The 11,997-nt window shown below is 45.3% G+C and overlaps 1 protein-coding gene across 1 annotated transcript; it reads left to right on the forward strand.

The window, feature by feature from the left end:
- The first annotated feature begins 1,045 nt into the window (after window positions 1-1,045).
- Window positions 1,046-11,997, forward strand: LOC131443385 (NACHT, LRR and PYD domains-containing protein 12-like). Its single transcript, XM_058612982.1, has 13 exons — window positions 1,046-1,122; window positions 1,204-1,317; window positions 1,741-1,869; window positions 2,287-2,365; window positions 3,887-4,076; window positions 4,161-5,952; window positions 6,049-6,222; window positions 6,320-6,493; window positions 6,592-6,765; window positions 6,864-7,037; window positions 7,145-7,318; window positions 8,402-8,448; window positions 8,529-11,997. Exons 1-13 carry the CDS (start codon window positions 1,046-1,048, stop codon window positions 9,053-9,055), a joined length of 3,825 nt encoding a protein of 1,274 aa, XP_058468965.1. The 3' UTR covers window positions 9,056-11,997.

Here is an 11,997-nt window from a genome sequence, read left to right on the forward strand (position 1 = left end):
ACAGTCTTGCTGTGATGACTCCGCCCACTTTGGGGAGGCGCTATGAAGTCATGGAAAACAACATGGCTGATACTAAACTGAGTCGAGTCGATTAAGGTTAGAACTGTATAAGTTTATGTGTCTGAGCGAGATCATTGTTCAGTGATAAGATCTGATTCTGTTAATATTTGACTGCAGTTGATGGAGTTGAGTGTAAAGTTCAGATCAGAGCAGTTATATGATCACATTCATCACATTTCCTTCAGATAACACTTGAGAAAACTTTGGTCTGTGTTTTGTTCGCTGTTCAGCAGCAGAATCACTTCACAGACGTTCAGCAGCTTCATGACGATCATTTCCTGCTTTCACAAGGTAACAAAACTAAACTCATATCATCACACATGTGACTTTGAGTGGACGTGATGTTTTTAGTGTGAAGCTCATGAATCTCACGTCACTGATTCTGTTGTTCAGTGACTAAAATGTTTGGAAATCACTGGTTTAGAGGACATTTGTGCTTTTGGTGAAAGAGAAGTTCTGCTGGACTGAAAGATCAGATAGTGACTGATAATTTTATGTTTCCGGTGAAAACAGATTACAGCCATTGGAGGTGAAAAAAAAGGATCCAGAGGACGAGGTCATATTTTGATAAGATTTAAAGAAACTAAAGTTAAATTAAACGTTTATTCTCAATCGTCACAATTAACGACATCTCTTCTCGGGCTCTTCTTTTAAACCAGTGGACTCACCTGCAGTGAAGGGCTGTAAAGTGTGATGCAAACAGCGTCTTGAGTGAGTTGTGAGTCGAGCTGTGACGTTCTCGAACGAGTCAAATCTTTTTAACGGCTCTTTGAAATGAACCAGTAACTGAGTGACTGACAGTCCATTATTAGCATAAACCAATGGGCTGTGCCGCAGTGTGCAGCCAATGAGGGTCATGTCGGCCAATTCTGTAGTTAAAAAAAGTCTTCTTGCTGACCGGCCCACATTAGGTCAATGTGGTTCACCCATGTTAGCAGAACTTGGAATGAGCGAGTTTTATTCTCCCAGCAGGTGGCGCTCTGCTATGAATCAGATCAAGGACAGTGAAGAGGAAGCTCCGCCCTCTAAAACCACTCTGTGTGAGGAACATGAGGGTCAGAGGTGAGATGAGGATCTCATGGATCATGTGACTCGTCTCCATGTCACAGCTCAGCGTTTTATTTACACATCATGTGTTTGTAGGAGGATCCATCAACAGAGACCAGACTCTGCTGGACCTGGACCTGGACCCAGCTGTGTGTCCATGAAGAGTGACTGCTCCATGTATGAACCTTTGAACTTCAAACAAGAACAGAGGTCAGATGATGGAGGGTGAAGGTCTTCACAGGTCAACAACTCAAATGATCCACCATGTAGCACCAGAGACACCTAATATTTGAGAATTCAGACCCAGACCCATGCAGACCCAAGACATTCTGGACCCAAGTCCCAAACAGACCCGTCCCCATTTAATCTCAGATCTGGACCCATGAAAAAATAAGAAATGTTGAATAATTGTGGAACAGTCCTGGCTCACGTGCTTGGGTTTGGGTAAAGTGATCTGACTGAAGATGTGGAAGTCTTAAATGTGTTAATCAGTGTAGTGTTTGACACCATCTGGGTTACACTCAACCATTTCTGACACAAACCTGTTTTCCTTGTGTCTCCTGATACTGTAGATCATTAATGAGATCAATCACAGCAGATGTTGTATTTACATGTCATGTCCTGTGTTTGTAGGACGATCCATCAACAGGGACTAGACTCTGCCGGACCTGGACCTGGACCCAGCTGTGTGTCCATGAAGAGTGACCAGTCTATAGATCATCTTTCTGACTTCAAGGATGGACAAAAACATGGTGAACTGATGTAAGAATTTCACACATAGTAACACACACTTACATGATCCTCCACCAGGGGGAGCCTGTCTAGTCCAAAACATGTTGAATCCAGAAAAACACTCTTCTTCTCTTTGGTGGACCAATGTTGTTTTTCTGTCTCCACTAAACGTCTTCAGCCTGTCCTCGTCTCTGAATACGTTTCCAGTAGTAAATCTAGTCAGAGTCCGTGATTGGTCAGGGACTCATGGACAAGCCTCTCTGATTGTGTCTTTGAGACTTCACACATAACAAACACTAGAGACTGTCCTTCAGGGACTTTTGTCTTCAACCTGTCAAACTCATGTCATGTGAACTTGGCTGAAGAAGAATCGTAGGTGCAGCACATTGAAAACCTCGTAGAAACAAATGATTGTTTAGTAAATGACACTGAATCTTTTCTCCTCAGAGTTGATCAGCAGAGGACAGAGGTTCTCAGTGGTCAGTCTGTCCAGCAGCATGGAGCAGACCTGGACTCCATATTTAAGGTGTGTAAATGTACAAACATGACACTACTGTTAATACTGAAGCAGAGTCCTGGGGCCTCATGTATAAACCGTGCGTACGCACAAAGAGACGGCGTACGCTTGCTTTCACGCACAGACGGCATGTATAAAAATGTACTTGGCGTGGAAGTTTGCGCATCGCAGCACAAACTCTCGAGCTGCCGTGAGAATTTGCCGAGAGCTCCGCAAACTCTTGTCAGGTGGAGACGCTGCAATATTAAGCTCTGAAACTTATCACAGTGTTTGAAAATAATATTATTAATGTGTCTACAGTGACAAACATGAATTTTCTGTGACAAACAATACTGATACACCACGTACGTTTGAACATATGTGGATAACATCAGAGAGGACACTGAAGACGAAACTGATCCTGTGAGCGAACACACACACTACAAACCTGTGTGTGTGTGTGTGTGTGTGTGAGAGAGAGAGAGGGAGACTCACTTATTTACTTTGAGCAAATTACTGAAATTAATTTTCCACAGATGAATATTTTCTTTATGTAACACAGTGATGTAAACACAGCTGCTGACATGAACACATGAACACTTGAACACACGTCAGTCTATAATGTTTTAAACACATAATAAAGTTACAGACTCATTTGTTGTAAGAAAACGGGACTTGAACGTTGAGTAGAACATTTTCTTTATCCCATTTCAATCCACACGATAACGAAATAACTACGAAAAAGTTATTCCGCCACCGCTGCGCCTTTCATCGGAAGAGAAAGGCGCAGCATCCACAACACAATCAGTGACAGTAATGAATGGTTACATGGAGTAACTCCGTGAACTCTGTCTGCTTATTTTGTGCGTAATGTGTGTCGATGATGACGTGTGACATTTATAGATTGTTGAAATAATCTGTAAATTCAGCTCACATGGATCAGTCATGTCTAAACATACATGTTACACCAGAAAAAAACATGCACAGGATCAACAATCAATGCACAGCCAGTTTTTTAAGCATCAATATTAATATGAGAGCAGTCGCTGTGACCCTGACATTTAGTTTGTTTGTGTTTATCACTAATTCCAAAAAAAAACCCGACCAAAATAATCTATTTTTACAGATTTATACATCATAAATTGACGAGTTGATCGTGCACTTTCCTTCTTTTTCTTTTATTTCCCTCTTTCTTTGCTGCCTCAGTTGTCTTTTTTCTTCAGGACGAAGGCGTTTCAGAGTCATTTGTATATTCATTTGTGGGTGGGCGTGGTGTGTTCCTCATTCATCTCCGCTCAGTTTCACGTTTGATTGGATGTATAAAGAAAAGGTGCGCAGGACTTGGCGTACGCACAGTTTTATAAAGCTGAGATTTTCTTTGCGTACGTACTTTATAAATTTTGTGCGTACGCCGTCTTTTAGTATGAAAGCTGCGCACTCTTTTATACATGAGGCTCCTGGTCCTGACAGTCTGGATGCTGCTCTGTGGACCTGCAGGACTTCACTCTGTCACTGATCATCTGAGGTTAAACTTCACATGTTCTGTTCCAGCTGCTGGAGGAGAACATCATCTGCTTTGTGAAGAACGAGCTGAAGAAGATCCACAAGGTTCTGGATACAGATCACACAGAAGTCTCAGAGAGTCAGAGGGAGGATGAGGAGCAGAGGAGCAGCAGAGAGGCCTTTCTGAAGATCACAGGGGACTTCTTAAGGAGGATGAAGCAGGAGAAGCTAGCTGACAGTAAGAGGACTTTTAATGTGAAAGGAAGAACATCTTATTTTCTCAATGATCCATTCACTGATTTATTTTCTTGTGTTCTGTCAGAAATCAGAGCTCCAGCTTGTCGACGTGAACTCAAATCAAACCTGAAGAAGAAGTTCCAGTGTTTGTTTGAGGGCGTGGCTAAAGCAGGAAACCCCACCCTTCTGAATGAGATCTTCACAGAGCTCTACATCACAGAGGGAGGGACTGGAGAGGTCAATGAAGAACATGAGGTCAGACAGATTGAAAGAGCTTCCTGGAAACCAGACAGACCAGAAACATCCATCAGACAAGAAGACATCTTTAAAGCCTCAGCTGGAAGAGACGGACCAATCAGAAGAGTGATGACAAAGGGCGTGGCTGGCATTGGGAAAACAGTGTTAACACAGAAGTTCACTCTGGACTGGGCTGACGACAAAAGCAACCAGGACGTACAGCTCATGTTTCCCTTCACCTTCAGAGAGCTGAATGTGCTGAAAGAGAAGAAGTTCAGTTTGGTGGAACTCATCCATCACTTCTTCACTGAAACCAAAGAAGCAGGAATCTGCAGGTTTGAAGACTTTAAGGTGGTCTTCATCTTTGATGGTCTGGACGAGTGTCGACTTCCTCTGGACTTCCACAACACTGAGATCCTGACTGACATCACAGCGCCCACCTCAGTGGACGTGCTGCTGACAAACCTCATCAGGGGGAAACTGCTTCCCTCTGCTCGCCTCTGGATAACCACACGACCTGCAGCAGCCAATCAGATCCCTCCTGACTGTGTGGACATGGTGACAGAGGTCAGAGGGTTCACGGACCCACAGAAGGGGGACTACTTCAGGAAGAGGTTCAGACATGAGGAGCAGGCCAGGAGGATCATCTCCCACATCCAGACATCACAAAGCCTCCACATCATGTGCCACATCCCAGTCTTCTGCTGGATCACTGCAACAGTTCTGGAGAACATGTTGAAAACCAGAGATGGAGGAGAACTGCCCAAGACCCTGACTGAGATGTACATCCACTTCCTGGTGGTTCAGTCCAAAGTGAAGAGGGTCAAATATGATGGAGGAGCTGAGACAGATCCACACTGGAGTCCAGAGAACAGGAAGATGATTGAGTCTCTGGGGAAACTGGCTTTTGAGCAGCTGCAGAAAGGAAACCTGATCTTCTATAAATCAGACCTGACAGAGTGTGGCATCGATATCACAGCAGCTTCAGTTTACTCTTTACTCTTCAAAGAGGAGAGAGGTCTGTGCCAGGACAAGGTCTTCTGCTTTGTCCATCTGAGTGTTCAGGAGTTTCTAGCTGCTCTTCATGTTCATCTGACCTTCATCACCTCTGGAACAAATCTGTTGTCAGAAGAACCAACAATGAGCCAGTGGTCCAGACCGTTTAGAAAAAAACTTAAACTTAATCATCTGCACCAGACTGCTGTGGACGAGGCCTTACTGAGTCCAAATGGACACCTGGACTTGTCCCTCCGCTTCCTCCTGGGTCTTTCACTGGAGACCAATCAGAAGCTCTTAAGAGGTCTATTGACACAAACAGGAAGCGGTTCACAGACCAATCAGAAAACAGTTGAGTACATCAAGAAGAAGATCAGTGAGAATCTGTCAACAGAGAGAAGCATCAACCTGTTCCACTGTTTGAATGAACTGAACCACCGTTCTCTTGTGGAGGAGATCCAAGAGTCCCTCACATCAGGACACCTGTCCACAGAGACACTGTCTCCTGCTCAGTGGTCAGCTCTGGTCTTCATCTTACTGTCATCAGGAAAAGATCTGGAAGAGTTTGACCTGAAGAAATACTCTGCTTCAGAGGAGGCTCTTCTGAAGCTGCTGCCGGTGGTCAAAGCCTCCAACAAAGCTCTGTACGTGGATCAGTATATAAATATTAATAAGACATATTCTAAAGAGCACAAGACAAACATGTTTAACCTTTTGTTCATCACTGTTTTCTATCACAGACTGAGTGGCTGTAACCTCTCAGAGAGAAGCTGTGAAGCTCTGTCCTCAGTCCTCAGCTCTGTGTCCTCTCGTCTGAGACACGTGGACCTGAGTAACAACAACCTGCCGAATTCAGGAGTGAAGCTGCTGTGTGATGGACTGAAGAGTCCTCACTGTTCTCTGGAGACTCTCAGGTCAGAACTCTGACTCACACTCTTTGCTTCTTTAGGTTCTTGTTGATGAAGATGTTTTTTCTGAATCACTGAGTTCATCATATATTCTTACCTCCAGTCTTTCAGGTTGTCTGGTCTCAATGGAAGGATGTTCTTCTCTGACCTCAGCTCTTAACTCAAACCCCTCCCATCTGAGAGAACTGGACCTGAGTAACAATGACCTGCAGGATCCAGGAGTGAAGCTGCTGTGTGATGGACTGAAGAGTCCTCACTGTTCTCTGGAGACTCTCAGGTCAGAACTCTGACTCAGACTCTTTGCTTCTTTAGGTTCTTGTTGATGAAGATGTTTTTTTCTGAATCACTGAGTTCATCATATCTTCTTAACTCCAGTCTGTCAGGTTGTCTGGTCTCAAAGGAAGGATGTTCTTCTCTGACCTCAGCTCTTAACTCAAACCCCTCCCATCTGAGAGAACTGGACCTGAGTAACAATGACCTGCAGGATCCAGGAGTGAAGCTGCTGTGTGATGGACTGAAGAGTCCTCACTGTTCTCTGGAGACTCTCAGGTCAGAACTCTGACTCAGACTCTTTGCTTCTTTAGGTTCTCGTTGATGAAGATGTTTTTTTCTGAATCACTGAGTTCATCATGTCTTCTTAACTCCAGTCTGTCAGGTTGTCTGGTCTCAAAGGAAGGATGTTCTTCTCTGACCTCAGCTCTTAACTCAAACCCCTCCCATCTGAGAGAACTGGACCTGAGTAACAATGACCTGCAGGATCCAGGAGTGAAGCTGCTGTGTGATGGACTGAAGAGTCCTCACTGTTCTCTGGAGACTCTCAGGTCAAAACTCTGTTGATCTTTTAAATCCTGATTTTGCTTCTTTAGGTTCTTGTTGATGAAGATGTTTTTCCTGAATCACTGAGTTCATCATATCTTCTTAACTCCAGTCTGTCAGGTTGTCTGGTCTCAGAGGAAGGATGTTCTTCTCTGACCTCAGCTCTGAACTCCAACCCCTCCCATCTGAGAGAACTGGACCTGAGCTACAATCATCCAGGAGACTCAGGAGAGAAGCTGCTGTCTGCTGGACTGAAGAGTCCTCACTGGAGACTGGACACTCTCAGGTATTCTCCTCTTCCTTCTCCTCCTCCTCCTCTTCCTCTTCTAGTTCAGCAGCAGTATTAAAACTTGTCAGCAGGTTCAGGTTGAAGATGTCCTGTTATTATGTTTTCCTCCGTCAGTGAGTATAACCAAACATTAGTGACACTTTTTAAACACATGCTTTTTTTTGTTGTTCTTCTCCTTCTTCTGGCTCCTCCCTTTAGGGGGCGCCACAGCAGATCATCTGCCTGATAGATATTGTTCTTGTTTGACAATAAACTAGAAAACTAGAAACAAACACTAGACTCTGGTGAGAATGAGTGAATGTCACGTAGTTCAGCCTGAGAAATGACCAGAACCATGAACTGGACAGATCATCTGCACAGAGTAGCAGCATCATGTGAGAAGTCCTGGTACTGGGTACAGAACAGTCCTGGTCCACTTTAAGCAGTCTAAGGTCAAACTAAAGTAAAGATGTCTTTATTCTGTGGTGTTTGTAGTGAGTTGTGTATGAGATGTTCGTCATCTAACAGCTACTATCAAGTTGTTCTTCATTCTTCATTCAACATTGAAAACACACAAGTTTTGGAAGCAGCAGTAACAGCGACGAGCCTCCGCAGCAGCAGCTGCATAAGTAGCCATGTGTTTCCTCTGTGATGCGCAGCTGAAAAAACCACAAAAGCACTGGAAACTAGGTATCGATTCAAGCAAGCGATCAAACAACCGTAATTCAAATACAAAGTTTATGGTTTTTAGACCCACAATACTGCGATTTGAAACACTGTAAAAAAATACAAATGAAATCCCTCATTTTTATCTATTTTCTTTGTTTACTTGGTTTGTGCTGGGCCAACTTGTTGCTGGTTTACTCGTGGTGGGTTTCAAATGTATAAACAGAAGTTGTCTTCTGTGTTGTCCACATGGTGGCGCTGTTGAGTAAATGCGTAGCCTCCTGAAACTGTGGTCTCTAGTTCTGCAGACACCGTCTTCTCTTTGAAACACACCTGTCCTTGTAGTTCATAATTGTGTCGACCAGAGTGCGTCATTTAGTCAAAAGTTTGGACTCATGTTGGACAGAAACTCATTCAGACTGTTTCTTCCTCCAGGATGGACCATGCTGGAGAGCAGTGGTTAAAACCTGGTGTCAGGAAGTGTAAGTATGGATTTACAGGAAATAACAACATATCAGCTGATCATCAATAAACTGCAGCTGTGTCTCGTTGTCTTCATCAGATTCATGTGAACTGAAACTGGACACAAACACAATGCACAGAAAACTCAAACTGTCTGACGACAACAGGAAAGTGACCGGTGTGACAGAAGATCAGTCGTATCCTGATCATCCAGACAGATTTAAGTTCTGTCCTCAGCTGCTGTGTAGACCTGGTCTGACTGGTCGCTGTTACTGGGAGGTCGAGTGGAGAGGAAGAGTTTATATATCACTGAGTTACAGAGGAATCAAGAGGAAAGGCAATAGTTCTGACTGTTGGTTTGGATATAATGATCAGTCCTGGAGTCTGATCTGCTCTGATGTTCATGGTTACTCTGTCTTTCACTGTGGGACACAAACACCCATCATGTCCTCTGTCTCTCACAGAGTATCAGTGTATGTGGACTGTCCTGCTGGGACTCTGTCCTTCTTCAGCGTCTCCCCTGACTCACTGATCCACCTCCACACCTTCAGGACCACATTCACTGAACCGGTTTATCCTGGGTTCCTGGTCTGGCCTGGTTCCTCAGTGTCTCTGTGTCCTCTGTAGGACATGAAGAGACAGCAGCTTCAGCGGTGGACGAGGTCAAAGCTCGTCTCAGTCATTCTTTGTTGAAACCATCAATAAATAAAGACTTAAAAAATCAACATGTCTGTCATTAAGAGTTTGACTCTTTGTCTGAAGAACATCATCTTCTCACTGACGAGCCTTTCTGTCCCAGCATGCATTGCTTCTCCTCCTCCTCCTCTTCATGCTGCCTGACAACAGCGCCCCCTGCTGCGTCTGAGCAGAACAGAAGAGCTTTAGAACTTCAGGTGAACCTCCTCTGCCACGGTCCAGAGAGAGACGCTTCTCTGTCCTTCTGAAGACAGGAGAGGAAGCTGGCGTTTGTCTGTTGGCCGCTTCTCCAAACCGCCTCTCCAAATTGTTTAAACAAAAATGTTTTTTTTTTAAATCATTTGTTTTAATTACGGTGCCTTGGGATTCCAACTTCGTCGGATCTCAGGATCTCATCGTTTGACCACTGCCGACCGATGCTGTACCTGCCTGCTATCGGCTACCTGGTGCTGACCACCTCGTCCTGGGTGAGCTCCGCGCCCGGGAACCACTTAACGCACCATCACAGGCGGATAGCCTCTTCCCCTGCCCATCTGCTCTCCATCTCTGGGACCCCTGTCCGAGTCCACCTGCAAATCGACTCTAGCAGGTAGGTGGCTAGTGCTGGCGTTGCTGTGACTAGCGGCTAGTGAGGCTAGAGAACATCTTCCTTTGGACAGCATGACACTCACTTATTCCACCGCCTGACTCCTCCAAATCAAATCCACAATCCCCCCTGGATATGAAATCCCCCTCGTCATCAAAGAACTCGGACTTCTGAGTCGGCCCCGCTATATCCACAGAAGCTGTCGGAAAAAGTTTGTTTACCACCGGCGGCATGATCGGTGCATTCCTTCCCTGACGTCTGACGCACATCTACAACGTCATCAGAGCGCTGCCGTCTCCGGCTGTAGTCCGTGCCGTAGTCTCGCTGGAAACACCGCGAGACTGTCACAAACCAAGCAGGACAAAAAACGGGGAGCTGATTCCAGCCTACTCCACCCTCTTCAGCGTCACACCACTTCAACAAATGTCAAAATTTAACTTTTAAACACTCAATCCCTGAATAATAAATCCTCCTTCATTCAGGACCACATTGCTGACAAACAGATTGACTTCATGTGCCTTACAGAGACATGGCAACAACCTGAGGTCTATTCTGCCTTGAATGAAGCCTGTCCTCCTGGCTATAGCTACCTGGAAAAAGCCCGCTGCACTGGCCGTGGTGGTGGCTTAGCTGTGGTATACCGAAGCAATTTTAATTTGTCTCCCCTACCTCTGCCTGCATCTTCATCATTTGAATGCCTTGCATTTAAATGCAAACCCCCTTACTCATTTACAGTACTCTTGGTCTACAGGCCCCCCAAATCTAACTCAGCCTTCATGCCACGCCCCCCTGGTACACCAGCGAGCTGCGGGAAATAAAGAAAGCAGGACGTGTCCTCGAAAGGCGTTTCAAGGTTTCAAGGCACAAACTTGCCTATCGGGAATATCAAGAGACCTACTCAAAATCCCTCAGTGGTGCGCGGTCTTGTTTCTTCTCTGGTCTCATCAACAATAGCCCTGGAAACTCAAAAATACTTTTTTCTACTGTCAATAACCTTCTCAAACCTCAAACCCCCCTGAAATTGGACACCACACAGGAGCAGTGCAACAACTTCATCTCTTTCTTCAGGACAAAGGTAGATAACATCCGTGCCATCCTCTCCTACACTCCATCATCGGACTCTCTGACTCAACTCTTAACTGGTTCACCTCCTACCTCACCAACAGAACGGAATACGTCTCCCTGGGAGAAGCCAAGTCTGACAAGCTACCTGTCTCCTGTGGTGTCCCCCAAGGGTCAGTCCTTGGCCCCACCCTTTTCACTGTGTACATGCTTCCCCTTGGCCGTGTCATCAGCCGGCATGGAATATCTTTCCATTGCTATGCTGATGACACTCAACTCTACCTCAAAATCAACCCAGCATCCTCTGAATTCCTGCCACCCTCCACACTCACAACCTGCCTGGGGGAGATAAAGGCGTGGATGAGGGAACATTTTCTGCAGCTCAACTGTTCAAAAACAGAAGCCATTCTCGTTGGCACCCCACATCAGACCCGGTCACCCACCATTACCAATATCACCTTCGCCGGCCACGACATCCACCTCTCTTCATCAGTCACCAACCTTGGTGTAGTAATGGACCCTCACTTGACCTTTGGACTTCACAATAAACAGCTTTGCAAAAACTATTTTTACCACCTAAAAAATATTGCAAAACTCCGCCCCTCTCTCTCTCTCACTTCCAGATGCAGAGAAACTTATCCACACCTTTATCTCCACCAGGCTGGACTACTGTAATGGTCTTCTTGTCAGGATCACAAACAAAAACATTCAGAAGCTTCAACACATACAAAACTGTGCTGCCCGGATCCTCACAAAGACTCGAAAATATGACCATATCACACCAATTCTCAAATCCCTTCATTGGCTCCCAGTCTCACACAGGATTGAATACAAAATCTCACTACTAACCCACCAGTGCCTCTATGGTAATGCTCCAACCGACTTGAAGGAGCTAATCACCCCTCAACCCACTCCTTGACACCTCCGCTCTGGCCAGGCAGAAGGGGAAGGGAAAATGAAACACACATGAGCAGATTATGCCATGAATGAGGAAGTGTGGTTTCTGCTGTGATGCAGGTGAAACTGAGTGTGCGTGACCTCAGGATGACCTCTGTCCTCCTGCTGCTCTGTGAACGACAGCGAAGAACGTGTCCACAGTGACAGGAAACTCATGACACTCAGAGGGTTTTTGCACTTTCCAAACATCATCAGTGTCTGTGGTTTCTGTTTCTGTGGCTTAATGAAGAATGACATTTTCAACATCAATAAAAACCACATCATATCA

This window comes from Solea solea, chromosome 17 (genome assembly GCF_958295425.1).
Source record: "Solea solea chromosome 17, fSolSol10.1, whole genome shotgun sequence".
Lineage (NCBI taxonomy): Eukaryota > Metazoa > Chordata > Actinopteri > Pleuronectiformes > Soleidae > Solea > Solea solea.

What these genes read in the sequence shown, in the direction of transcription:
- LOC131443385 (XM_058612982.1), top strand. Translation starts at nt 1,046, where the DNA reads ATGAATCAGATCAAGGACAGTGAAGAGGAAGCTCCGCCCTCTAAAACC. An exon ending in ACCTGGACTCCATATTTAAG is followed by an intron (nt 2,366 to 3,886) that starts GTGTGTAAATGT and finishes GTTCTGTTCCAG; the next exon opens with CTGCTGGAGGAGAACATCAT. An exon ending in TGTTCTCTGGAGACTCTCAG is followed by an intron (nt 6,494 to 6,591) that starts GTCAGAACTCTG and finishes TCTTAACTCCAG; the next exon opens with TCTGTCAGGTTGTCTGGTCT.